The sequence below is a fragment of the Thamnophis sirtalis genome, unplaced genomic scaffold (assembly GCF_051295495.1).
Source record: "Thamnophis sirtalis isolate CommonGarterSnake01/CBP01778 unplaced genomic scaffold, rThaSir2_p1.2 scaffold_1, whole genome shotgun sequence".
NCBI lineage: Eukaryota > Metazoa > Chordata > Lepidosauria > Squamata > Natricidae > Thamnophis > Thamnophis sirtalis.
This window is the reverse complement of record NW_028261381.1, coordinates 43,950,284-43,975,058: the sequence shown is the minus strand read 5'-3', so window position 1 is coordinate 43,975,058 and position 24,775 is coordinate 43,950,284. Positions and strand designations below refer to the sequence as shown.

General features: G+C 38.4%; 1 protein-coding gene across 1 annotated transcript in view; it reads left to right on the top strand.

Moving 5' to 3' along the window:
• ACMSD (aminocarboxymuconate semialdehyde decarboxylase) overlaps nt 1-24,775 on the top strand; it is a 28,589-nt gene that overhangs the window by 2,458 nt on the left and 1,356 nt on the right. The window contains exons 2-9 of the mRNA XM_014055031.2: nt 1,200-1,244; nt 11,359-11,455; nt 13,587-13,636; nt 18,289-18,525; nt 18,680-18,773; nt 20,674-20,769; nt 21,246-21,418; nt 23,834-23,932. Of these exons, the coding sequence (XP_013910506.2) occupies nt 1,200-1,244; nt 11,359-11,455; nt 13,587-13,636; nt 18,289-18,525; nt 18,680-18,773; nt 20,674-20,769; nt 21,246-21,418; nt 23,834-23,932 (891 nt within the window). The remainder of the gene's footprint in view (nt 1-1,199; nt 1,245-11,358; nt 11,456-13,586; nt 13,637-18,288; nt 18,526-18,679; nt 18,774-20,673; nt 20,770-21,245; nt 21,419-23,833; nt 23,933-24,775) is intronic.

Below are 24,775 nucleotides of genomic sequence, written 5' to 3'. Positions count from 1 at the left end.
CTTTTGTAGCAGGAAACCAGAATTTTGACAGTTTTCTCTAAGACAAAAATACTCTATATTTTAAAAATGAAATTTACTCCATCCATTGATGGGAAAAGGAAAGAACCCAATTCCAAAATCAAAACAACGCATGGGGTTGGACATTATTAGATCATTGGTTTTGTATTAGTTTCCTTTTGGTTTCCATCCATTACAGAGGGTAATATCATCTTGGAAAGAAAAAGTTAAATACCTTGATATGATATAAATATTCAGTTATATTCTTTGAATATAAGAGTGCTCATTAAATGAAGGACTTTGTTTCTATCAAACCTGGGATGCTTAGAATATCATTTTATTTATTTTTCTGTCAGGTTTATAATTCTTTTTTATTACATTTAATATATATATTTAAACAGCAACAGTGGTTTTTCTTTCTTTCTCTGGGTTCACTTTGTATAACATCATATTTCTCCTGGTGTATTCACAGTGCAATACATTACAGTGTTGGTGTAATATAGTATTTGCTATTTAAAATATATGTTTTTTTTAAAAAGGAAATATTAATAATTATACTTCATTTTAATGTAATTAGAATAAATAGATTTGTATTTAAGTATGCATGTGTAACTGATAGTTACTTATAGTTTGACTTTAAGCACTGAAAAAATGTTATTGCAACTTTCTCATACCCAAGGATCATTCTAGTTAAAGTTAAATATATCTGGAGAATATGACACTGCTACAATACATGTAGTCCTTGACTTACAATAGTTTGTTTAGTGACCGTTCAAAGGTACAGCGGCACTGAAAAAATTTGACTTATGACCATTTTCCCACTTGCAACTACTGCAGCCTTCCCATGGTCATGTGATCAAAATTCATCTGCTTGACAATGGACTCATATTTATGACTGTTGTAGTGTCCCAGGATCATGTGATCATCTCTTGCCACCTTCTGACAAGCAAAGTCAATGTGGAAGTCAAATTTTTCAGCAAAAAAGGTCGTAAAATGGGGCAAAACTCAGTTAACAAATACCTTAATTAACAACAGACAATTGGGCTCAATAGTGATCATAAGTCGAGGACTACCTGCATATTATACAGTCTGAATGTAAAATAAATGATTTGCTTGGTTTTAAATTAACATGACCTAGTTGGTGAACCATAATATATGACTTACTTTATGTGTCTTTGTTAACTCTGCCTTCCTTTTCACAGAGATATGGCTATGGAGGATGGGTTCAGTTGGAGAAAGACCATAAGGTAGGTTAAATTTGTGATTGATAAGAAATAACTATTAACATATATATTTGAATTTTGGAAAAGAATACTCTTCTAGTCATGCTGAATTGGGCCAAAGGACTATCTAATTTAAGATCTGTTTCCCAATGCAGCACTTCTTGGGTTTCCAAGAAACCTATAAAAATGGTATTAAAGACAATATCAGTTCCTGCCTCTAAAGATACTTAGTGGAAATAATAGCTTGGAACCATACTGATAGATATAATAAGATCTTAAACACCAATAAGTCTGAATCTGATAACAATTAGCTGTGTTTGAGTCACACTATGGTATTATAGAAGTTCCTTTGCTTAGAGTTTTTTATAAATACATTTACTAGGTTGCAGCAATGAGGATTTAGGCAAAACCTGGCTCAAAAACAGTAACTGTGAGAGGACCTTCTACTTAAATATGAGCAAGCAGTGTGCAGTAGCAGCCAAAAAAACTAACATAATCCTTGGTTGCATAAATAGAGGCATAGAATAAAAATCCCGTGAAGTATTACTTTATAAAGCCTTAGTAAAGTCACACCTGGAATACTGCATTCAGTTTTGGTCATCACATTACAAAAAAGATGTTGAGACTCTCAAAAAAAAGTGCAAAGAAGAGCAACTAAGATTAAAAGCCTAGAGACTAAAACATATGAAGAATGGTTGCAGGTCTTGGATTTGGCTAGTCTACAGAAAAGAAGGGCTAGGGGTGACATGATAGCAGTATTCCAGTATTTGAGAGGTTGCCACAAAGAGGAGTGGGTCAACCTATTTACCAAAGTACCTGTAGGCAGGACAAGAAACAATGGATGGACACTAATCAAGGTGAGAACTAAGGACAAACTTCCTAACAGTGACGACAACTAACCAATGGAACAGCTTGCCTTCAGACATTGCGGGTGCTTCATCACTGGAGGTTTTTAAGAAGAGACTGGACAATCACTTGTCTGAAATGCTTGAGCAGGGGTTGGACTAGAAGACCTCCAAGGTCTCTTTCCACTCTATTCTGATTAGATCCCAGAGTAAGAAGAATCACTTTAACAGATTTGGTTCCTGTTTGTCACATTTCTCTTTCATTCTAGCCTTGCATAATTCACAATGTGATACAAAATAAACAATATGCAGGTAGTCCTCAACTTACAACCAATCATTTAATGACTGTTCAAAGTTACAATAGCTCAGAAAAAAAGTGATTTATGATTATTTTCATACTTACAACAGTTGCAGCATCCCCATGCTCATGTGATCCAAATTCAGATGCTTGGCAGCTGGTTCATATTTATAACAGCTGCAGCTTCCTGGGGGTTATGTAATCACCTTTTGCGACCTTCTGAGAAACAAAGTCAATGAGGAAATCAGACTCACTTAATGACCATGTTACTAACTTAACAATTGCAGTGGTTCACCTAACAACTGTGGCAAAAAAGGCCATAAAATGGGGCAAAACTCACTGAACAACTGCTTTGCTTAGCAACAGAAATTTGGGGCTCAGTTATAGTCATAAGCTGTGGACTACCTGTAACATAAAATAGTATAATATAAAAAATAATTTTATATGCTCTAAAATATCTGAGCTTGCTTCTGATGGTTGTATTTGACTGTATAACTTGAGTATATTTTATAGGTTCTCTTTTTTCACTGATATAAACTGTTTAATTGTTGACTGAGCTGAAAAAATATTCTTCACTGAGATTGCCCAAGAGAAATATAATCAGTAGAACACATTGAACAAAAATTACAAACGCATGACTGGTGTTATGAATATTAGTCACTTGTTATTCCATAAATTAAATAATTACAGGGATTTTTTTTAAAAAAAAAACTGTCCAAACCTGTAAAAATGAATATGCATATAATTTACCAGCACAGCATCATTATAAAATTACATCTGTGACCTAAAAATTATACTGTACTTTATTTTTCCATGGAAGTAATCGTAAATATATTTGTGAGAACTCTCCTTTCTGTTCACATAAACACACTATGGTATGTCAGAAAACTGAATTTTCCTTTATAAATATGCACTAGATACCACTTCTCTTCCAATTCCACAGATTTACCAGCCTGGCTTTTAAGGAACCAGCAAGCAATTGAATAAATAATCCATGGAGGGAATATGGCAGCTATTGATGTTCTTCTCCATTTTCCCTAGCACTTATTCTCTAGAGGAGAAACAACAACCAATGAATGCATTTGAACAACTATTACATTTCAGACTCTAAAGAAGCTTGTTCCCGTGGTTTTTGTTTTCTGAATCGTTATAACTGTTTTAATGCAGGTCTTCCTAACAACTATTGCTTGAATCTCATTTACTATAAGGTCATTTTCCTCCTAGTCGTTCAGGATTTTTGAGAGTCAACCAACAGTCTTTGTGCCACTAAGGAGGAATAATGAGCTTTATATTACTTCACGGATGGTTGTGATTAAAAAAGCTGCTATAAATGACTTGCGGGGGTGGGTGGGTGCGGAATCACCTTAAAGACATTTTAACGAGCTGAAGAAATGTTGTATTTGCAGTAGAATACAGTTTAGAACATCACCTAGAGTAGTGTTGGCAAACCTTTTCGGCACTGAGTGCTGAAATGGGAGTGTGTGCTGGAAATTGGAAGAGCAGCAGCCTATGTACGCCGGGAAATTGATCTTCTTGTTTCCAGCACATTCACACGCACCAATCACCTGGTCTTCTGGTTTCTTGCACACGTGTGCATGAAAACCACCTGGTCTATGCGCATGCAGGCACCGGAAACTGGAAGAGCAATTTCCTAGTACACATGCATGCACCAGGAAGATGATCTTCTGGTTTCCGGTGTCCATATGTGCGCCGGTCATCTGGTCTTCCAGTTTCTGGCATGCACGCATGCACAAAGGCCAACTGGCTGGTGTGCATGTGTGTGCCCGAAACCAGAAGGTCATCTTCCCAGTATTTGTACTGGGCAGCTGCTCTTCTAGTTTCCAGTGCTCCTGTACACGTGAAGACCAGCTGGCTGGCATGCCGGAACCTGGAAGACCAACAGGTGACGGTCGCGTGCCTGGAGAGATGGCTCTGTGTGTCACTTCTAGCACGTGTGCCATAGGTTCGCCATCACGACCCTAGAGTTATGTTTATCTAGAAATGAAAAAAAAGCAAAGATATATCAGTCCTTATAAGGATGACATAAAGGTTACATCAGCCTTAAAAAGTAGCAAAAATAAAGCTCTAGTATTTATATCAGGAGGGATTAGTGCAACTGGGGAATTCCTTTGGATTCACAGTTCCTGCTTGAAGAATAGGTGACTCCTGTGGCCAAGAGGACTTTTGTCCAATTGCTTCTCTTGTGCGAGTTACGACTGTTCCTGGAACTGAATACCCTTTTGACCAATATTCATGCCCACCAAATTGCAATTTGCTCTAAATGGCATTGTCCTTGAAGACCATCTGGAAGCTTCAAATGATATGAAATATAGCTGCTCAAGCAGTCATGAGAGTTCCAAATGTTTTCATGTAACTAGACCTGCTTCAGCTTCTGCATGCAATTAAAGATGCTGGTTGTTACTTTAAAGCCATATGTATCTCCAGACTTAGCTATTTATGTGGGATTGTCTACTTCCAGTAGCAGGGTAAGCTTATTCTGACTTCCTTCCCTTAGGGCTGTGATGGCGAACCTATGGCACATGTGCCACAGGTGGCATGCGGAGCCATTTGTTAGGGCACTCGTTACCCTTCTTTTGAGGCCATTTTTTGTGTGCTCCGGAGGCTTCCTTGAAGTGCGAAAAACTGCCCCTACGGGCAAACAGGAACTTCAAGACTTCCAGTTTGCTCATAGGACTGTTTTTCACCCTCTGGAGCCTTCAGGGAAGCCTCTTGAAGGCCCCTGAAGGCTCTGGAGGTCAAAAATCGGCCATACAGACAAACTGGAAGTCACCATTCCCAAACTTCTGGGTGGATGGGGGAGACTGTTTTCACTCTCTCCAGGCTCCTTGAAGGCCTCTGGGGAGGGCGAAAAAACCACACCAAAAGCGGGGGGGTCGCTGGTCATGCGCACATGTGTGCGCAGGGGGGTTGCACGCATAGTATTATGGTTGTGGCACACCTACGTACGAACCCCTGTTGTGCTCCCCCTGCTTTTGGCATGGGAGCCAAAAAAGGTTTGCCATCACTACCTTAGGGGCTGTCATCTACAGATGTCAAGTCTTTGGTGCTGCCCCACTTAATTTGAAATAGCCTACCATCCAAGATCGGAATAGCTTCCATACATATATTTTGTTTCAGGAGAGCTGTAGAAACTTTAAAAAAAAAATCCTAGGAGGGGACCTAGGAAAGTTGGAATCTGATCTCTGGCCTATGGTTGGATGATTTATTATTGGTGGACTTTAATTCCTTCATCAGCAATTTTTGTTGTACTAAATAGCATCTCAACAATTAAACAAGAAAATAAATGTATTTCTACAGCAAAGCAAAATTAGAAGAATATATTGGATAAAGAATGCCTTGAACATATTAAATAGCAACTCTCATTGGATCCATATTTGTGCACAGAGGAATTCTAATGTTCCATTTTCCTCTGAAAAACAGAGCTACCTGCTATGCTGAAGGTCCTTAAGGAACCTTTGGATTCTAATGAGCTGTTGTAAAATAAACAAGCAAGCAAATCATAATATCTATATATAAAAATTTGGTGTGTGTGTGTGTGTTCCAGCATAATTCTGGAAGCCTCGAGCAATTTCAACCAAACTTGGTACACAGATGACTTACTCTCTGGAAAAAAATACTGTGGGGGTAAGACACCCCTAACACCCCTCGGTCTGGGTGTTCTGAGTGTGTGTATATGTTCCAGCATAACTCTGGAAAAAATACTGTGGGGGTAAGACATCCCTAACACCCCTTGGGGTGTGTATTTTGTTAAGATACAGCCTCTTGTGCCTTAAAATGGCTTCTACTGTACTGCTGTAAAATGGCTTCTACTGTACAGTGCAGTGGAGTTGCCATAGTAAAGGTTTCACAATACTCCAAAAGGGGACTCCCTCCGGTAAGAGGGAAAATCCAACATTAGAAATTATGTTTGGTTCGGATATTTTCCCCCTATAAATAAATGCCCGGGCAACGCCAGGTTATCAGATAGTTGTAAATAAATGGCAATTATATGATCCCTTCTTCAGCATTGAGGCCAGATTAGAAATATATCACATGATCAAGGGGCTTGGCAATTTGGCAAACTGTTGATAGAGGGTTAGATCCAAAGCTAACTATAAACAAACAAACCATGCACAGATTTTATTTATAACGTATTCCCATCCAGAATGCAGTTTAGTAATTATTAATAAATAAGAACTAAATAGCAATTAAAAGAATATTTTTGGAATAAATGGCCTTAAGAAATCTAATAAATAAATACATGCAAAACATAATAATATAAAATAATATTCATATATATCATTACAATCACAATAAAAATAATACTATAGGTAGTCTTTGACTTACAGCCATTTGTTTAGTGACTGTTCAAAGTTACAATGGCACTGAAAAAAGTGACTTATGACTGTTTTTCACACTTATGGCTGTGATACTCATATGATCAAAATTCGGACCCTTGGCAACTGGCATGTATATATGATGGTTGCAGTATCCCAGGGCCACGTGACCACCTTTTGCAACCTTCTGACAAGCAAAACTGGGGAAGCCAGATTCATTTAACATCCTTGTTACTAACTTAATAACTGCAGTGGTTCACTTAACAACTGTGACAAGAAAGTGGGGCAAATCTCACTTAACAACTGTCTCGCTTAGCAATAAATTTTGGAACTCAATTGTGGTCATAAGTTGAGCTCTCCCTGTACTTAATAAATGCCTTACAGTGAGCAAAAGAGCACTTATTTAATGGAGGTGTATTCTTCTGTCCTGAGTTATGGTCTCAGTCTTACAGAAGTTTTACTTCAAAACTAAAAATTCCATGACGCAAGGTAAGGCAAGCCAAGAAAGATAATGTATAGATTTTTTTTCTAGCAGACTAAATATTCAGAACTCACACAGCACTGAACAGCTTGGTGCAGACCCGAGCTCACGCTGTTTCAGTGACAGACGATGCTGCCAGAAATCTAGTTTTAAATAGAAAGCAGAATGGTTCCATCATTTCTATGATTCAGAAATGAATTTATTTAAATCCTTTACCTAGCCACCCATATTTCAATTGATGCTGGGCAGCATTGAATCAAAAATTAAAAAATCATTTTGAAAACTATAGAACCCTGTCTGTGCTATATTGATCCAAGCCATTTATTTGAGCATATTCTTGTTCTGCTTCCATATGCTGATCAAGAAAGCTCACATTATAGCTCTTTTAATTATTAGAAAAACTATTATTTATCTTTCTACAACTGGCATTTATGTATGAAGACTTAAGAGAATACATGGAACAATTACAATTCTTTTACCATTGCCTTCATCACTATCATGGTTCCACCTTAACAGCTTGCTTGAAAAATAACCACATAGGTTATTCCACGTATCAAAAATATTCTAATTGAGCAGGACAAAAATGAATCCCAATCTATTTTTATACCACCAAGTCAGTTTGAATATCCTTTCCCCCTAAATACTTTCTCATCTATTGTTATGTAACACTCAACAGAAAGCTCACATCCATTATTCATCGCCTGTAAGAATGGAATATATGGTTAACATTTGCTCTTACTTGCACTTTGGAAAATCAATTCTCCAACAGTGTTTTGCCAGAGAAATTAGATAATGGCTGTGTAATTATTGTTTGTGATATTTGGAACTATTTTCTTAAAACATGACAGAATTTGAAGTCACAGGGAATGGGAAGGAGGACTTCAAGGTTCTAAAATGTATTAGTTATGAAAAATATATAATCCATAATATATGCAGTATTAAATCTAGCTTTAGGATTAAGAATACTTAAGAATCCTATGTATCAAAATATAAATGTACATATGTGCATTCAGACATTTTAGTCCAACTGTCCTATCCTAATTCAGAAAAAGATATAGCTGAAGAATTTCTTTTGCAAGGGATTTTTTTTAACCCAAGGAATAAATTCAGGCTTACATAAAAACTACTATTTCTGATTTTCAGGGTGTGCCTCTAAGGTCCAAATGCTAGTATAGGAACAGAATGAGCCTGGAACTGGACTTATAAAAGAAACGGCACTCCATTCCTAGTCATTTAAATGACTTATTATTATTCATTTCAAATACTGCATACACTTTATACTAATACTGTATATTAGACATGATTCTTTTTTGCAGTTTTACATGAACATCTCATGGGTTTTCTTAACTTTAGGCACCCTTTTGTAATATATAGAAAGTCATAAAATCATATCCTTCCAGGGTTTGGAAGAGACCCTGAAGATCATCTAGTCTAATTCTTTGCCCAGCACGGGAATCCATTGTTGAAACATCCTCAACAGATGGCCATCTAGTCAGATAAAAACCTCAAACAAAGGAGTAAGCAATGCTTTCCAAAGCAGTCTGTTCCATTATTTAAAAAATCTCTTACTGTTATATTTTCCTGACATTCATCTGAAATCTGCTTTCTTGATATTTAAATCCATTGTTTCTTCTTTTCTGGAACAATTTTGAAACAACCCTACCTCCCTTATCTTCTATGTTGCAACCTTCAATACTTAAGAAACTATCATGGTTCCCTATATTCTTTTGTTCCCAGGTTAAACACACTCCAGTTCTCCAGCCATTCCTCATAGATTTTTTCCCTTTCTGACCTTTATCTTGACAACTATCATGAAGACACGCTCCAGTTTGTTGGTGTCTTTCCTAAAATGCAATGCAATATTCTAGATGCAGTTGGAACAGTGCAGAACAGAGAGTCATTGTGACTGATTTATTTACCCTATAAAGCAAATGTCCTCAACCTTCAGTCTGTGGCCTGTTGGAAACCGAGCCACGCAAGCAGCGGGCGAATGTGCAAAACTCCATTTGTTCAAGCGGCATGCATATGCACAAAATGATCCCCTCACCCACCCAATAGGTTCCTCCTGTTTCAGCCTGTTTTGCCCAATTGAGGCTGTCAAAGCCTCCAGACTCTGAGTAGGTTGATAGTACCTCCTGTGTGGCCTGGAACTGGTGTAGTGATATTCATCTGGGTATCTTCCCTATCCCACAATCATCAACAGGGACTACCTACTGAGACAGGAGCAAACCATTATAAAAAAAGTGTCTCCAAACTCCAATACTTGCAGGTGGTCCATCTGGATACCATGGTCGATGCTGCAACTTCCCTATCCATTGAGTTCATTTTACCAAGGACCAACTTTGTTCTCTTTTTACCCCTAGCTGTTTAATTCCCTCAGATTTTTTTAGTCATAAGTGATTCTGTTTCTAATATTTTAAAACTTGCTTTATTATTTAGCATGCTTCATTTTTAAATTTAATTCAAAGCAATAAAAAAGTAATGCAAGTGATTTTTCCTTAGCAGTAATAGAAAAACTTCATTTTAATTATTCTAAAACCCCATAACCTTTTTAAAAATGGGCACTAATCAACTGAATCATTGATATTCTGGTGTGATGGGCTACAGTGAAATTCCATAATCTTCTCATTTGGCTACTTCTCCCAAATCAGTTTTCCACCCTACAAAATCACACAGCTAGATTTATTATTATTACTATGCTTTGTCACATAGTCAAGCAGATGTTCAGACTGGATTTGGCTTTTTTGTTCACATATTTTGTCCACCCAAGGACATGGGATAGGCAATGTGGATGTTTGATAGTGTTACAGATATTGTTGCAGGATGAAAGCTGTTCTGAGTAAACCTGATTTTTGCAATCTATTGATGGTGAATTTGCCAATGCCAATGGTGTTCAAGAGGTACTCCAGTTGTGGGATTGCACGTAAGGCACCTATTATTACTAGTACTACCTTTGCTTTTTTTTAACCACGGTCATTCTATTTCCAAAGGTGTAGCACAATGTAGGGTGTCCTACGCAAAACTGCCTTTTGTAATTGATTGGTGGTGATTTTGTCAATGTCAATGACATTCAAATGGTGCTCCAGAACACTACTAATATTATCTTTGCTTAAGTTTGCCATGTCATTCTACTGTTTGCAGATCAGTGTATTTGATGATTTTCTACAGTTCTTTCTCTTCTTCAGGTGTTGCAACATTCACTAGCCAGACATTTTTGTCTTTCCTATCAACAAATATTATTATATAGAAAAAAATGTGGAATCACAGCTACCAGTTCTTTAGCTGGCGTTGACCTTCATATGCATCAAGTTCTTTCCTAGGTTGTTATAATATATTGATGTAGTATATTTGTGGATCCAAGTAATGCAGCCTTTAGTGATTGACTGATGGGAATTTTATGAATGCACAGATTTTCTAAGTGCCATTCAAGTTTTTTTGGATATGGCATTCAGTATGCCGATAACCACTGGGACCACTATGGCTGGTTTATGCCATAATCTTCCAATTTTGATTTTCATATCTGAATATTTTGTGATCTTCTGCAATTCTTTGTCTTCCATTCTAATATTTCCTGGTGTTATTATTTTATTTTACATACCATATATATATACATGCATTGCATATTGTATACCATACCAGTGGTGGGATTCAGCCAATTCGCACCACTTCGGGAGAACTGGTTGTTAACTTTCTGAGCCATTTGGTGAACTGGTTGTTGGAAGAAATCATTAGGGCAGAGAACCGGTTGTTAAATTATTTGAATCCCACCACTGGTACATACATACATACATACATACATACATACATACATACATTAAAGGTTTCCCTATCCAATTGTGTACAACTCCAGAGTCACCACCTTAACCATTACATGTAATTGGCTCATGTTATTATATAGTTTCAAAAATCTGTGGTCACAAGGGAGAAGACCGTACACATTAGGACAATATTACTGTAGTTTTATAATAGATTTCTTGTATGGAATAAAATACCAGGCAAGTATCTAATATTAGCTCAGTGTTACAGGAGAAAACTATATTTCAAGAGCTCCCATACTTTTAAGAGGTCAAGAAAAGCCTTTGTGTGCTTTAAGACAATTTATGAAATGTATACTTCTGAAGTAAATAAAAAATGTGCTAACATATCATACATTACAATATATAAATGTATATTGCAGGGGGAAGCCAAAATAATGAGAGATGGAAAAGTTTTCAGAGTTATTCAAGAGAACTGTTGGGATCCAGAAGTTCGGATTAAACAGATGGATGAATCAGGTACCCTCAGCTCGAGTGTGTAAAATTTAGGTATCAGTGTGATACCAGCAGCTTTAATGAAACATTTATAATTAACCTTTAAAATATCTTTATGTCAAATCAATTTAACCTTATCAACCCTTGCTAACAAAATGATCTGCAACATCATGAGAAGAATCTTTTTTTTTAGTATCATGTCTGCTGGGGCTGATTATCAGGAACCCTCTTATACATGTTATCTGTGCATTGGTAACACTCAGCTCTATTTTTCCATTAAGACCTGTGCATGTTCTGAACCAGTCTTCAGCAATAGGATAGATTGGGGGAGGGGTGGCAATAAACTGAGGATGAATCCTGACCAAGATAGATCATGTGGGTAACTAGTTCCTAGACATGGATAGTTGGAAGACTGGCTGCATTTCTGTCCTCAGAAAGAACAAGAAAAGAGTTGGAGGAGGGGAAGGAGTTCTAGAGTATAAGAACCTCTTCCCATGCCATGCTCTCCTGGATCAGACCCCTGACTCATCTAGACTAGCTATCTGTTCTCACAGTGGCCATCCAAAAAAGAACCCTCATCTCCCAGCAGATGGCCTTCCAAGAGAGGTCCACTGCCAACAAGGCTAGCATAGATTGATCCTCAATTGGTCCAACCCATTTTTGAAACCTTTCCTGAGCAATATCTCCAATCAATTGCTTCAGCATATTTAAATGGGTAGTATCAAGAATTTAGGAGCATCTCTATTGATGGAGGAATAAGATTGAAGATCAAATTCATAATGTTCTGAATTACAATTGGATAAAATTCCCAGAATTCAATTCATTTATGTTCTTTGCTGCATTGGCATATCTGGGATTCTAGAAGTGAAGTCTATACCTTTTGTTGGCTGATTTGGATCACAAGATGCTCCAACCAGTGACAGGATTAGAGCCAGCAACAAAATACAAATTATTTTAAATAGATTGCTTTCTCTATTTGTGTTTAAAAGGTTGGATGATGTATTATTTGAAGGTTTTATGAATTTTAACAATTGGGAATGTTTTAGTATTGATGAATTGATTTATTTAGAAAACTAATTGCATTGACCCACTAAGATATCTGGATATTTCTTTTCCCCTTAAATGTTATCTTCTTTCCCTCAGACATTGTTCATATTGATAGTACTCTTTAAAAATTACATTTGAAGTATTCTTGCATTTTATACCGATTCATTTATTAAACCACAGTTTAATTTAGAGTTCCTAATGGTATTTCATTATAACTAATGATATTGCAGGGAAACAGTGGCTCAGTGGCTAAAGTGAGCTCCTGTTACTTGTCCCAGCTTCTGCCAATCTAGCAGTTTGAAAGCACATAAAAATGCAAGTAGAAAAATAGGAACCACCTTTGGTGGGAAGGCAACAGTGTTCCGTGCATTTTTGGTGTTTAGTCATGACCACGGAGAACATCTTCGGACTTTTAATGGTATTGCAGTTGTATTCCTTTGGGTTAATTTGGATTGATCAACATTTGATTAATTCTACTGTGACTTCTCTGTCTGCACTGTAATATTCTCTGCTTAGGCTTTTCTCCTAATTTTGTAGGGTAGTGATTGGAGTGATTAAATCATGGTTTTTGTTTTGCAGCTATTATTTTTGTCTTTAATAACAAGTATAATATCTATTTAGAGTCTTTTCTGAGGATTCTGAGACTCTTAAATAGATCCTGTCTGTAATCACTTTGTGAAGAATGGCATTTGGTTCTTCAGGGACCCATCAACCTCCTCCAAAACTAACATTCAATAGCACACTGCAAGTTTCACCTAACACTACCAAATTCCTTAGTGCACTGAAGAGACGATTGTGGAGGCTCTACAAATTTCCACACATTCCCTTCAAAAATGTATGGATAAATAATGAACAGGGTCCATTAGTTTCTAAGCCATCTTAGTCAAAGAGAGTTTTGTAAGTTATGCAATTAATGGTACGTTAAGTTATGAAACTAATAATAACTTGTCCACCACCGATAAGATAACTTTGGAAGCAAGTCACCATACAGGGATAAAACTGTAATGAAAAGACATGTGTGCTGATTCAGCATTTTTTAGGCTCTCTCATTGCTAATGGATAACTCAGTTCAATATTTAAAATCACGTATGCCTTTTCTGTTCCATAGGAGTCTCAGTTCAGGTACTTTCGACGGTTCCTGTCATGTTTAGCTATTGGGTAAGTCAATGGGAACAATTATTTTCATTTGTGCTGCAGCAGTCAAAAGCTACAAAAAGAAAGGCAATGGCTTTTGTAATGAAGTATTTCCTCTGCAATTGCAGCCCACTCTTCCAAATATTGATTTGACACCCCCCCCTCCAAGTCTCTTCTGATACTTGGAAAGAAATACAGTGCTCAATATCTTCAATAAATAGATAAAAATCCATTCTGTGTTCTTGGAAGACATGTAGCAGCTTGGCAGAGCCCACAATATGGAAGGATGGAGGTTTTCATCTTATTCTCTCAATAGTCCTCACATTCTGCCCTACTTCTTGACCTTTGGTGTAATGGCTTGTTACTACACACCTCTTGTCTTTTATGGGTGCTTCCCTGGCACCTTCCTTCTAACTCTGGCACATGAGGGAGAAAAGAATACCTTACCCTGACAATTACAAGATAAAAGTGAAAAATAAATAATTGCTCTAAGGACATATACAGTGTCAAAGTATATAAGACTAGGGATCTTAGCCCTTCTCCCTTTGGAAATGATTTTTTTTTACAATTTTTTTTAAAAAAGTTATAACAAAAAAAACCTTAGCTTTACATTTTAGGATGCAAGTAACCTACACTGGGTAAGATATGTGAAGTACTTTTTTCAGTCCAAAGATCTAGCAACTGCAATTGAATGGAACATAAAAAGAAAACAATGCAACATGTAAAAATAAATTATGTACAAGATGATGCTGATTTTCTGCCAATAAGAGTAAGCTGATTTTCAATACATTAATGCCATAGGTTTCCTATGTTCTAACTGACAGAAGAACACAATATTCTTAAATAATGATTCATTTTGAACTTTTTTGCCAGCGTGAACTGGACTTCCCAAAAATGGATCAGAATTAGGGATATCCAAAGTTCTTCATTCCAGGGATAAAATGTTCTAGGCAACACTAGAACATTATTTTCTTTTCCAGAGTATCATTTGCTCCATTTGTTTCTGCAAATAAAAGGTTTGGAATCATAAGTGATTCATAATGTTCTGAATGAGAATAGCTTGCACGCACAACTATTCAGAAGTATACCAAGGTCAATACTACTAAGAGATGTCAAATAGTGCCCCAGTAGAAGGAAGCATAGTGTATCTCTTAACAAGTATTGTTTATAAGGAGCCAGTTTTTATTCAGACCAGTCTTGAAGTGAAACTGAAATGGTTCTAGATAATTGGTTTGATTCAATAAATCTTGCAATAGGGTCACCAGAATTACATATTACAAATTCTCCATCCAACAATACAATTTTGATATTGTCCGATACTTGTTTCCAGAAGAAAGCAATGACAAGCACATTCTTTATTGTTCCAAAGAAAACTACATGAGCATGAATTCACAAATCAGTACAAATTTCACAAGAGGGTGCCATTGGTTAAAGTTTTAGGAAAATCCCCCCTCCCCATGTGTGGCTAATATGTCAACACAGTGAAGAAATTTATGCAAGCATGCAATTTTTATTTCACAGAAATTGAAAAGGGATAACCTTCTTCCTCCTTTTCTAATATGATGGACAAATGAAATGAATTAAAATCTTCCCATATTTAAATCCAGCTGACACATTAAAATCAATGTGTACTATTCCAACATAATTTTGTTGGAAATTACAGCCTCCCATACATTTAAGTGTCATGGCACCAATTCTACACTTATTTACTCTTTAATTACTGTAGCTTCAGTCCTTAAGAGGCAGCACTGTGTTCAAGTAGTAGCGCCAGGAGAACTAAAACTATTGCAGAGTTATAACTAGGACCGTAATCCCTAAGATAAATTCAGCTCTTCCACTGTGCAATAACTTAAAACAGATATTGTTCCTCCAACAGGATTTTGTGTTAGATATGTGTTTGTAAAGACAATTGAGTAAACAGTGCTTCCATATTTTGTTTTTCATATTTTAGCCACTCAAAAGAATAGTTATCAACAGTCTTCTTTTGAAAGTACCAAAGACAGAAGTGTTCAGGAATATTATCCCAGATTTATCTGCCATATTTGAATCAATTAATTAGAACCAAACATGATTTTAGCAGAGATCCTTCAGGATCAAATATATTTTTTATCTTTGTCCCCCTCTCCCACTTACTGGAGACATCTCTAGCCCTTCAGTCACTCAGAGGTTGGCTAAGCAACATGGAAATAAATGAAATTTTGGTTTGGATCCAAATATGCTGCATGTTTGGTGATGGTGTGTGTGTGTGAGAGAGAGAGGGGGAGGGAAATGTCATGGGAGAAAGCATAGAAAACAAAAGAGATACAATAATTGTTGTCTTAACCAATGAGCACATTCCAGGGTTTTTGTTTTTTTTGTAATCTCAGAGCATTCCCTCTGCCAATTTCTCAGGAAGCTCTTCACTAAGAAACATTGCTGCTGATGGAGGTTACCATGCCAACAGTGTTCAGTTAACAACATCAGTTGCAGCAAGCAGTTCCTCTTGACTTCTAAAGCATCTACTTCTGTACCAAAAGCCCAGTGACAAGTTAAAAATTCCATCAGAAAAAAATGTTAGCACACGGAGGTGACTGTTCTAATACGGATCAGCAGGGGCGTCAAGCTCAAGGCCCATGGGCCAGATCTGTCCCGCTGGGTGCTTAGATCTGGTCTGCGGAGCTACCCTGAAGGACCGGCCCCCAGTGCCTCTGCCAATGAAAATGGAGCACACAGCGCACAGCCCTCCCAGGCTCCATTTTGGCTGGGAAGGCTTCCTGCAGCCCTCTGCCAATGAAAATGGAGTTCGGAGGATTGCATGCAGAGGGCTGCAGGAGACTGTCCTGGCCAAAAACGGAGTCCGAAGAGGTGATGCATGCCTGCCCACAAGCTCCATTTTTACTGGCAGATGGCCATGCCCTCCCAGCCTGGCTATGCCCCCCCCGGCGCCCCCCCAAGGTCAGACAACCTTGATGCAGACCTGAATGAAATTGAGTTTGACACCCTTGCTTTACAGTATCATGTCTATGCAAATTAAAACCATTAACTACATAACATTCCATGATGGATAGTAGTTAACTGCACAGGTCATGGAGTTGGTGATGATGATTTGTTAGAGTTTTGAATATTTTGCCTTGCTTTGGCTTTTGTCCAAATTTATCTGCTGGGAGAATGTAAGCATGCTGTAGACATGATAGGATGTTTAGTATCTACTTCACATGTTAAGCAAACTGTCCCTTTCTCCCTGGATAGGAATAGGATAGGCTACTTTCTAACATTTTGATTTGGCTTGACAGTCACAGACTGAAGCAAGCATGCAATAAAAGAGCAGAATAATAGTTGTCATATTCAGAAGTTTTTTAATGAATTAAAATTTATTCCTTACTTCAAACTATTGTACTCCTGAATTACTAGTCTCTAGTAATTTTCCCATACCAGCTTGATGAAGATTGTGCCACCTATAAAGTATCGCAACGACATTTAAATTAGCAAAGACAGAGATACCAGTAACAAAAACAGTTAAGTGACTTTTACCTCATTTTATGATCTTTCTTGCCACAGTTGTTAAGTGAATCACTGCTAAGTAGTATCACGATTGTAAAGTGAATCTGGCTTCCCCATCAACTTTGCTTTGCTTGTCAGAAGGTCAGAAGGTCATAAAAGGTGAACACATGACCCCGGGACATACAAGTCAGCTGCCAAACGTCCAAATTTTGATCACATGACCATGAAGTTGCTAATTTCATTGTTGTAATTTCCACTAAAAAAATTGGTTGTAAGTTGAGGGCTACCTGTACATAGTTTAATTGTTTCATTGAGTAAAAATACTTAGGCCTTTGGTTCTAATTAGGTATTGTTTTCTACAGCTGACGTTAGAACACCATTTGTCAGCTGTGACCAGGGGGGCCTTTGCCCAGGTTCACCTGGTGCACCAGTTGCGGCCCTATCTGGACTGGGAGGCAATTCGAATGGTCATTCATGCCCTCGTCACCTCAAGACTGGATTACTGTAACGCACTCTACATGGGCTGCCCCTGAAGAGTGTCCGAAGACTACAGCTGGTCCAGAATGCAGCCGCGCAAGCGATAATGGGTGTACCGAGGTACACCCATGTTACACCTATCCTCCGCGAGCTGCACTGGCTTCCTATCGGTCTCTGGACTTGCTTCAAGGTGCTAGTCATTACTTTTAAAGCCCTACATGGTATCGGACATAGCTACCTGAGAGACCGCCTCCTGCCATTTACCTCCCAACGACCAATAAGATCACATAGGTTGGGCCTCCTCCGGGTGCCGTCGACCAATGCCAGTTGGCGGCTCCCCGAGGGAGAGCCTTCTCTGTAGCTGCACCGGCCTTGTGGAACGAGCTTCCTGCTGAGATCCGGACCCTCACCACTCTCCCGGCCTTCCGTAAAGCGACTAAGACCTGGCTGTTCCGGCAGGCCCTGGGGCTGTTGAGTATTTCAGCCCCATTTGATGAAATGGATGCTGTGTTGATTTTAATTTTGTAATTTTAAATGTTTAAATGTTTTTATTTGTTGTTTTTATTTGCTGTGAGCTACCCAGAGTCCCTAGGGAGTGGGCGGCATACAAATACCATTAAAGTTTGAAAGTTTGAAATGTTTCTACTTAAGGTTCAACCAATCCTCTCAACCCAAAAATGATGTTTTCATTACTCAATCCTCTAATTGTTTGTTTCCAGGCTAAACCACAGGATACTCTAGACTTGTGTCAATTATTAAACAATGACTTAGCTGCTACAGTAAGGAGGTACCCAAAAAGATTCGTTGGATTTGGCACTCTCCCCATGCAAGCTCCAGATCTGGCCGTGAAGGAAATGCACCGCTGTGTGAAGGAGCTTGGATTTCCAGGGGTGCAGATAGGATCCCATATCAACAACTGGGAATTGAGTGCTCCAGAACTTGATCCTGTTTATGCCGTAAGTAAACGTGTTCTGTCTCTCCTCCCCCCACAAGTCCAATAATGAGAAGAGTTTTTTTTCCCTATTTAAAAACATCAGCTTAATGGCCTGAGATATCATCCCTGTTGTCCTCTATTTAATAATCTTTTAAATTCTCTCTTGGCGATTTAAGGCTGCTGAACAATTAAACTGCTGCCTCTTTGTGCATCCTTGGGACATGCAGACAGATGGAAGGATGTCTAAATACTGGCTTCCCTGGCTTGTAGGTCAGTAATTACTGTACAGAAGTGGCATTTTCTGTGACAATCATTGGTTTGGTTTATTGGTTTGATTTTTTTTCAAAAATCTGGTGCAATCAAGGCTTTTGGTTTGATTTTTTTCAAAAATCTGGTGCAAGTGACTTAAAAATCACTTATGCAGATGGAAGTTTTCTGACAGTCTCATTAAAGTAGGCACAGGAATTACATTTATGAAGAGGAACTAGTTACAGGTAGTCCTCAACCTACGATTACAATTGAGCCCAAAATTTCAGTTGGGACCGTTATGTGAGTTTTTGCCAAATTTTACATTTTTCTTACCACAGTTGTTAAGTGAATCAATGCAGTTATTAAATTAGTAACATAGTTGCAAAGTGGATCTGGTTTTCTCATTGACTTTGCTTGTCGTAAAGTCACAAAAGGAGATCACATGATATTGAGGCACTGCAAGTATCATAAATATGAGCCCGTTGCCAAGCATTTGAATTTTGATCACATGACCATGGGAATGCTGCAATGGTTTCTAAGTATGAAAAACTGTCATCAGTCACTTTTTTCTGTGCCATTGTAAATTCAAATGGCCATTAATGAAAGGTTGTAACTCAATGACTACTTGTATTTCTATTTATTGTAAAGGAGCCCCTAAACTCATCAGCAAGCATGGCCAATGACATCCTCATAAAAAATCTTAGCCAGAAACCCAACGGAAATGAATCCAAATAATCCACTTTCTCCAGACTCCTCCGAAGTTGATGCCTGAGCATATTCTCTACCACCTTGCCTACAAAGGGAAGTTCCATGGTTGTCATGGAAACCATGAACTATGGAATCATTCTGGACTCCATGGCATGAAATCTCAACCATCAACTCGGTGTCAGAATCCAGCAGCTCAGTCAGAGGAGGTGCTGTGTAGTAGGGAAAGCAGTATAACAACAATGCTTCCATCTGAAGGGTCCTGATATTCTCTAAGCTTGGTTGTTTTCTTGCAGATGTTTCATTACCCAACCAGGTAACAATATCAGTGCTAGGACAAACAAAGAATAAACATACAAGATGCTTTCGTAGCACCTACATTATGTTCTCTAATAGTATGGCTAGCCAACGTAACAGTGGTGGGTTCCGGATCCCGATGCAACCAGCATGGTGCAACGGAGCTGAGCGCCCACCACATTGCACATGCGTATTTACCATCCACATTGCACATGTGTATTTACCACCCGCGATGCTCCAGCTGCTAGGCAGAGCGTCACACAGGTGCCATATGCTCCGTGTGCTTGTGCGGAAGCCCCAAAAACTTCAAATATCGGTAAGGAGCATAGGCAGGCAGGCGGGCCCTCCGGCACATCGTACCAGAATGGTACCTGATGCTCCCGGCAGGCACCAGTATGCACATACCGGGGCGTACCAGTCGTAACCCACCACTGCAATGTATTAATGATAATCCAGTATTGGTTTTAGTAAATAACAGTAGATCAAACAAGCAACATGCCCTCTTTCTTAGAGTCAGTATATTTTTGGTAATATTTTACTTAAAGCTACATGGGACTGAATACACATCTCATATCACAGTTTGAAATATTGTATGCCACTGTCCTTTTCCAAGGAAGCTAGTACCACTCTCTGTCCTTTAGGACTCCAAGTAACGACACAAAGATTCTCATGGATTGTGTTGTGGACTCTCATGGCTGAAATCCATTGGTGCCATGTCAACAGTTGTATAGCTTATCTCTGCTTTAATGCTAGGCCCTGAGTCCCCAGAATTGAGATTGCACAGAGTTTTCTGTCTGCTCCTGCTCTTCTTCCTATTCCTTGGTTGAAGATCTGTCCAAGAAAGCTGTAAGAACTTTATGGTACAATAGCATCATATTAGTAGCAATCATTAATCCTGAATATTATTTCTTATTATTAGGCATGCCCACTGAAACAACCATTGCCATTTGCTCCATGATTATGGGAGGAACTTTTGAGCGCTTCCCCAATCTGAGAGTTTGCTTTGCCCATGGAGGTAAGTATCAAAGCCAAGGTGGTATTGTGATTATACTGTTGGTGTAGAACTGCAGAATCTCTCAGCCATGATAACTCCGTTGATGATCTCTAAACCAATGGTGGGATCCAATTTTTTTTACTATCGGTTCTGTGGGCGTGGCTTGGTGGGCAGGTCAGGGGAAGGATACTGTAAAATCTCCATTCCCTCCTGATCAGCTGAGACTGAGGAGGTAGAGAATAGATGGGGGCGAAATCAGTCAGAGGTGGTATTTACTGCTTCTCTGAACTACTCCAAATTTCCACTACCAGTTCTCCAGAACTGGTCGGAACCTGCTGAATACCACCTTTGCTCTAAACCCAACTTACCACCTACTGTTGTTGTTGAAGGGACAATCATGGAGGAAAGAATAATATGCCATCCTGTACTCCTGCAGGAAAGGTAGAATATAAATGAATGCATAAAACATATGATTTACATTTTAAAAATATTTTTAGGTGGTTCCTTTCCTTACACAATAGGACGTATCTCCCATGGATTTAGAGTGAGACCTGACTTGTGCGCAATCCATAACAACATTGATCCAAGGCAATACCTTGGTTCATTCTACACAGATTCACTGGTTCATGATGAGCATGCACTGAAGTTGCTGATAAACATAATAGGAAAGGTGAGTGAGAATCTCTACTACAAGATAGTGCTCATTCCTAGCTGGTAAATACTACTCCACAAAAGCAGCCTTTGAGACTGAAGGCCAAATGAGACATCATTCCATTCATTCAATTAGCAACAGCATGAACATAGCTGTAGTGACATCTCTGATAGAGTGACATTCTGGCAGAGGAATAGAGCTTTAGCATTGTTTTACGATATCATATAAGTAGAAGTAAGTAGTGATCTTCCTCCCATATTTGGGCATACCGGGGGTTGTAAAAATCATATATATATATATATATGATATGACATGATATGACAACATATATATATGTTGTATTTGTGCTGATAAATAAATAAAGGGAGACTAGTATAGATCTATTTCAAGCTATTTAGCTCTCATCAGCTAGCCATACCCTTACTGGGATTTGAACCTGGGCTATATTACATACTAGGCAGACATCTTAGCCATGAGGCTAAGAAAAAAAAACTTACATACATACATACACACATACACACACACACACACACACACACACACACACACACACACACACACACATATATATATATATATATAGTTTTCTGAGGTTTTCGCGTGTGTTAGTATGTAGGTCTCTAGTTGTTCAGGTTTTCTCCCGCGTAGAATTGGAGATGTCTTGGCGACATTTCGACGAAGTCTCATTCGTCATCTTCAGGCTGCTTCAGGCTACTTCAGGCTTGGTGTTTCCATATATATCCATCTCTGTCTCTCTCTCTCTCCCCCTCCCTCCCTCCCTCCCTCCCTCTCTCTCTCTCACACACACACACACACACCACTACCTGAATCAGGCATCTCTATTTTGGCCTAAAGGACTTGGATTGGAGCATTTCTTTTAGAACATTGTGGTGACACCTACTGGAAATAATATATATTAGTAAAAAGGGAAATATGCTCTCTTTACTGTGCATCACCAATTGCAAGTAGAAAAAAAATGTGATGTTTTTTTACTCCCAGGTTCAATAAATTGGGCTTCACTTCCAAAATATGAAAGCCACATTTTTTTTGTATTTTAGTCTATATGTCCAGGAAGTATCCTTCTCCCAGTAGTTCAATATAGTTTATGTTCAAAACGCATACTTTATTCTCCGAAAACTCTATAATCGAATACGATGAGAAGAAACACAGGAATTATGAAGGACAGCATCAGTTCATTACTGTTCCTAATATAACTCATCTTCACTAATTTCTTCCCTTTGGTGCAAGACATAATTTTATAAATGAACAAGATTCTTATTGTAGATGGAAGCATAGATACCAAAGCTATTTCTGGCTGTTAATAAGTGGCTTGATAAAATATATGGTGAAAGGTTAAATTGATCGTCTTCAATTTCCTTCCTATGTTACAGATATTGACTAAAATGCTGCAAAAGTAAACTATTTTTTTTCAATATCAGAATTAATTTAATGCAATTTCACTCAGGGTACCTTGGGGGTTAAAACTAGTAATTGAAATCTTACCTCCTTTTACATGTGCTGCTTGCATGGTGCAGAAAGGGGGTTCTGGCAGGCACTACTGCCGGTTCACTCGTATGCGCGCTTGATGCGCAGTGCAATTAAAATTGTTCTGTGCATGCGCACAACTGAAAAACAAGATGGCGCCGCCAATGGCACTGACTGGGGAACTGGTTTGGGTATGTGGCAGGCCTGAGTCGCTGCTAGTTCCAGCAACCCAGTCCACCAAATCACTGGTCGAACCAGTCGGAACCCACCACTAGTGTGGTGCATGTAAAAAACCATGGTGGGCTACAGTCATGTGATTATGGCCACCATGTTGGACTTTCCTCCCACAGAAGCCTTTGGTTCAAATGCTTTATTAATATTGTTCATCAGCTAGATGCTGACTTTCAAAACCAAATTCTATATTTTATTTCAAATTATTATCTTCCTTACAATCTATGTTTTAGTAAATAAAACTGAGCAATTCCTGCGTACTGAAATACATAAACTATATACTTTTATCTATGCAGACCCGTGGTGAGCAATGGTTAGAATGCAGTACTGCAGGCTACTTCTGCTGATTGCCTGCTGCCTGCAATTTGAATCTCACCAGGCTGAAGGTTGACTCAGCCTTCCATCTTTCCGTGGTTGGTAAAATGAGGACCCAGATTGATGGAGGCAATACATTGACTGTAAACCACTTAGAGAGGGCTGTAAAGCAATGTGAAGTGGTATATAAGTCTAAGTGCTATTGCAATAAAAAATAATTATATCAGAAATACCCTTCTCATCTTTCCTATTACTTTCTCCTATTGATATCTTACATCATTTTATTGTTGTATATACACTGCGAGCTTATGCACCGAAGACAAAGTCCTTGTGTGTTTTCATGATTCCTTAAGATGAAAAACAAACCAACAGGTCAATCAATCTACTTGTTTCTATTTTCAGGAGAAAGTGATGTTGGGAACAGATTATCCATTTCCACTTGGGGAACATGAGCCTGGAAAACTGATTGACTCTATGGAGGACTTTGATGAGCAATTAAAAGTATGTTATCTGATTTTGAGAATATGCTTTAATGTTTAATGTTGCTGTGTAGTTTGTAGTTCATTTGCTTTGGTTTGAAGCAGGAGTGAAATCAACTTACCTTCGCTACCGGTTCGTAAAAGCGAGCACACCACCTCTGTGCATGCACAGGACTATCCACACTTGTGCAAAACCTCAAAAACAGGATGTGATGACATCCGGGTGGGCAGGCGGAGCCTCCTGCCGCCACTACCGGTTCATCTGAGCTGTATAGAACTGGTCAAAGTTCACCTCTGATTTGAAACTTATATAACATATCTTATTATTTAAATATATAAGCTTCTAGTCAAACAGACTTCTTTTTAAGGAAAAAAAGTAGTATAAAAGTAATGTAAATAAAAGTTTATGAGACAATTCTTTGCAAAAATTTACAGTGGGAACAATTATTTTAAATTTTGGTTTCAAGTCAGACTTAATTCTAGTGACTATATAAATTTCATAATTTTTCTTAGCTTCTTGTTTGGAGATAGTTTCCCAAACTAACCCAGGGATGTCAAACTCGTGGCCCGCAGACCAGATGCATCACGGGCTGGCCACGGACACCCCCAGTTTAGCAAGGGGGAGGTTGCAATATGTCACGTGATGACAATGTGACACCAAAACTTTGACACCCCTGAACTAGTACAACGTTACTCAGCTGGCGTCCATATCTAAGTTAGGCCTAGAATTCAGATTTCACCATTCCTACTTCAGCACTTTAACTAATGGATCAAACCGGTTTCCACACTGTATCATATTTTGAAATATGGTGTGACATTAGGAATAAAACTAATATGTAGCAATTTATATTCATAAGAAATCTGA